Below are 4582 nucleotides of genomic sequence, written 5' to 3' on the forward strand. Positions count from 1 at the left end.
TTCTTTTTATTTTATTTTTGAACTTCTTGTTTCCATTCTTTAATAACAAGGAAAATCTGAGTTTTCTATAATTATCGAACTTATCCGTAGTTTTAATATGGACTTCCTTGTTTTCTATCTTAATCTTTTTATGAAATTTTGAAGCGCTCTATTTTTTTAAGTTGAACTTCTTGTTATTTCATTTTTGAACTTTTTGTTTCCATTCTTTAATAATGAGAAAAATCTGAGTTTTCTATAATCATCGAACTTCTCCATCTTTTTAATCTGGACTTCGTGGTTCTATTTTTTTAGTAACGGGAAAAATCCTAAACTTTCTGAGTTACACAATGTAAACTTCGCTTTATAGGAACCCGACCTTCGGGCTATCTTCGTAATCGTGTCTCCGCGCGCAAATTATTCTGATCAGTTGTGTTCTGTGTGTTGTAACTGTAATCTGGAAACGGTTTTTAGCAACTAATGCCTGTTTTAAATAGGAATCTTGCGCATTGGCAGATTTGCTCTCGGTTCGTGATGAATATGTGATGAGAGTTATATTCTGATAACTGCATAACCTGCTGCAGCAGTAGCACTTGAACTTCCCCAAGTGCTAGGTTGAACTTCCGCAAACATTGCCCAAATGGGGCTTGCGATATACCATTGGAAAGCTATGGACATGAGTGTCATGACCCAAGTTAATTTATTGGCAAAATGTACACGTTTTGAGAGCAGTTTTAAAAACCGTTTTTATTCATGCAAAAAAACGTGAATTGTATTTTCGAGTCTATTTCTAAACCGCTTATCGGAATGAGGCAAATGAGATGGCATTGGAAAGCTGCTGCAAATCCGCTCCTTTCCCATTTAGAAACTTTTTCCAAATTCTCAACGGTTAAATAGGATTTTTTTAGTGGATCCTTGCTATATTCGGCGCCCTGAGGTGCAAGGTGGCGACACGGAAAAACTTATGTATAGAAAACCGAGTTATTTGAATTTTGAACTACTCTATAATTATAAATTGAACTTCTTGATTTATTCTTTAGTAACGGGAGAAATCCGATTTTTGTAAAAAACATCAAACCACTCTACTGTTATAAATTGAACTTCTTGAGTTTATTGTTTTAGTAATGAGGAAAATCTGAGTTTTTTTACATACATTTAACTAGTCCATTATTTTAATCTGAACTTCTTAGTTTTATTCTTTTAATAACGAGAAAAATCCAAGGTTTCAATATACATCAAACTATTCTATTATTTAAAATTTAACTTCCTAGTTTTTATTTTGCCAGGATTATTTTAATGAACATCCAACTGTTGTGGTATTTAAACCTGAACATTTTATTTTAATTTTAGAAACAAATAAATTTTGTTCCTTTTTAATAAACTTCAGACTTCTCAATTTTCAAAATTTGGACTTCACAGATTTTTTCGTATGTTCGCCTCTTTATTTTTGGATACCCAATGTGTGTGTTTTGCCGTAAGCGAACATATTGAACTATCCGCGATAGATAATATGAACTTCGCATCAACCTTTTTTTGTCTTCAAGAAATGCGTGCTTGTTTTTTGCTTTTACTATTCAACTTCTATGCTCTTTTCTTTTGTAACAATTTCATGAAGGAGAAGGAAAGCAGCAACATAATGTGCCTCAGAGAGCAACTAGTTTGGAAAACCAACCATGATACATTTTTTACCGTAAAGAACAAGAACAAGTTTTCCATTATTTTAACTTGAACTTCTCCATTTTATTCACCTACACACAAATGTCGCGGCTGCCACCTACAACGCCAGTACACTTTTAGTAAAGAATTACTAAAATAGCTTTCATAAACATTGGACCTCTATTTTGTTTAAATTTGAACTTCTATACAAATGAATTATGGATCTCTCTATCCATCCCCATTTAGTACATGATGGAACCTGTCGGGTACTAACACAAACACATACTGTGAACACGCCATGGGCATCCAGTGATAATTTATGCATCAAGTGGCACATCAAAAAGGAAGAAAATGCATCAGGGTCAGAAAATTGAAGCTCCAGGAGACATCACGACCAACTGCACAATGTTATAGATCTCCACAGGTTATGGGCGCAACTTTCTTCCGGATTGCAAGTCATTCAGTGCTAATTGTCCAGCGCCGGTGGCCATGGGCATCCAGTGATAATTATGCAGTGTCGATGGCAGGAGTCAACTCGGTTGGATCGCAAGGCGTTCTTCTTCTCTGTAATGAGACCGCCACTTCTTTGATTGTTGCATATTTCCTTCTTCAAATTTCATCTTTGAACTTCTGCATTTTGTTTTTCCGCTGCAACCTGAAACAAAGGGAAATTTTTTGAACGTTTTTAGCACTGCCTTCAATGAAATTTTATATGCTTTTGGCTCTGAATTTTTGTAACTCCGTAATGCAAATTTACATATTCTTTTTTACTCTGCAGGTGGGTTCATTTAACTATTGTTTTTATTCTCCAAACATACATATTGTGGAGTCAGAACTTATATATTTTATATCATTGAACTTCTAGATTTTTCAAATGAAATCAGCACACAAGTTGGGGCAAATATAGTGGGAAATCATAGACCCAAATTTCTCTTTTTTCTTGGTTGGTAATATCTTTTAACATAGTCCAACCTTGCTGAGATTACATCTTTGCACATCTGAAAAAATTACAGCACCAAACTTTTGAACATTACAAAGAGAAAAAATACCAACCTTTTTAAATCATCTTGAACTACAGAAGCAAGGAGGCAAGAGAATAGACGAGGAGAAGATGGTGTGGTTGGTGGGGTGTACAACCTGCAGGGGAACCAGCTGTGGGTGGTTGAGCTCGAGCTCCCTCGGCATGGCCCTGCCTCTGTGCCCACGTCCAGTGGGTGGCTGGACGTGGTTGCACGCATCAGCAACGGACAGTGGTGGGGGTGGTTGCCGCAACATCGAGTGTATGTGGTGGACCTCGGCGGCAGCGGCAGACGCGGCAAGCTGCAAGTCAATACCTCCAGGTGAAGTGTTTGTGCAAATCACTGAATAATAAGTTGTGTTAGCTAGCACAACGGTGCAAGAATTCGAACATATATTTTCTCTGCCAGAGCTAATGTACACTGCACGTAACCCAAACTGTCTCTCTCTCGCGTATTTCTTGTTGATTAACGTGGTTGGGTCATTTAGTCAGGGCGATTTATCCATGGAGATGCTGCTCAAAGCCTCGCCTGATATAAGACACCACCATTAATGACAATTTGCGACTGCATGTATTCTTGTAATCCCAATTGTTAATAGAATACCAAGTATACACAGTAAGGTTCAAGCTTTTCAGCCATACGTACCTGCAGGTCGAGACCTCCTCCAGCTGTAGTTTGAGACCTCCCCCAGCTGCAGGTCGGCCGGAGAGAGGATGTTGGCGGTGCAGTGGATGACCGCGGGAACATCGATGGAGGAGCACGGGCAACTGTAGGAAGGCAGAGCGGCCGCTGGCTCTATGAAAGAAGGTCGGAGCGACGTATTCGAGGGAGGGGTGTACGATACGGGACCTGAACCTCGACGGCACTGGGGGGGATGAGCCACGGGCGGTGGGCAGCGCCGTCGCCCACCGGCGAGCCCGAGATCCAGTGGTAGAAGGGGTTGGGGCCCGCGCCTGGATCTGGGAGCAGGAGATGCACCACCGCTGCGCAGGAGAAAGCCAGCTGACGGTGGTTGCTGGTGGCACGCGCGGAGGGAGGGCACGCGCGGAGGGAGGGCCACTGCTATAGTTGAAGCAGGGGGAAGCGGCCTCCATGGTTGAAGCATAGGAGATGCGGCCTCCATAGTTGGATCCTGGTGGGGGATGGCGGATGCATGAGATCCTAGTTGGGGGCGGCACGTGTCACCGGCACCAGGTAGTTGCGGGAGGGCGACGACCTCTCGGGTGGGCAGGTGGGAAACGTGGGGGTCAGGGTGGCCCGCAACGGGGTCCCGGGTGCGGCGGCCGGGCTGGAGTTGGCGAGGAAGGTGGGGATCGGGAGGGGATCGGCTGGTGGGGATAGTGGGGGGAGGGGTCGGGGGTGCGTTGACCGGTTCGGTAGTTCGGGAGAAACTCTCTCGCGGTGCGTCGTGATCCAAATAACTATTCTAATCTCCTACTCCCTCCGTTCGGAATTACTTGTCTCGAAAATAGATGTATCTAGAACTAAAATACATCTAGATACATTCATTTTTGCGACAAGTAATTTTGAACAGAGGAAGTACTATTCTTGGGTCTATTATGATAACACCCTTAAGAGTCTTATTCTGCTAACACCTAACTTTATTCTGTTAACACTTGTGTACTGCTCCAATCCCCGCGGCCCACTTTCTAGGTACTCCCCCGCTGCAAGCCACCCTCTAGACCACCTTCTTCCACACCACCATCCGACGCCCCACCCAACCCCACCTTCTTCCACACCACCACTCGACGCCCCACCCAACCGTACCATCTCCGGCGCCCCATCTCCCCCACCATCGCGGCGCCCCACCAGCCTCTCCCATCCGGCGCGCCACCACCTTCCACCCCCGCGGCGGCCCACCAACCCCACCCCTCAGGCGCCCCACCGCCCTCATCACCGCGGCGCCCCAGCACCCCCTCCCCTCCGGCGCG

At 44.1% G+C, this 4582-nt stretch overlaps 1 protein-coding gene across 1 annotated transcript; it reads right to left on the reverse strand.

Annotated features, from left to right (window-relative positions):
* Positions 1-1777: 1777 nt before the first annotated feature.
* LOC119321139 lies at positions 1778-4447 on the reverse strand. Its single transcript, XM_037594958.1, has 5 exons — positions 4379-4447; positions 3501-3713; positions 3297-3418; positions 2686-2952; positions 1778-2287 (listed from the first exon to the last, which is right to left on the reverse strand). The coding sequence occupies exons 1-5, from the start codon at positions 4445-4447 to the stop codon at positions 2242-2244; spliced, it is 717 nt and encodes a 238-aa protein (XP_037450855.1). The 3' UTR covers positions 1778-2241.
* Positions 4448-4582: the final 135 nt, after the last annotated feature.

The sequence above is a fragment of the Triticum dicoccoides genome, chromosome 6B (genome assembly GCF_002162155.2).
Source record: "Triticum dicoccoides isolate Atlit2015 ecotype Zavitan chromosome 6B, WEW_v2.0, whole genome shotgun sequence".
Taxonomy (NCBI): Eukaryota; Viridiplantae; Streptophyta; class Magnoliopsida; order Poales; family Poaceae; genus Triticum; species Triticum dicoccoides.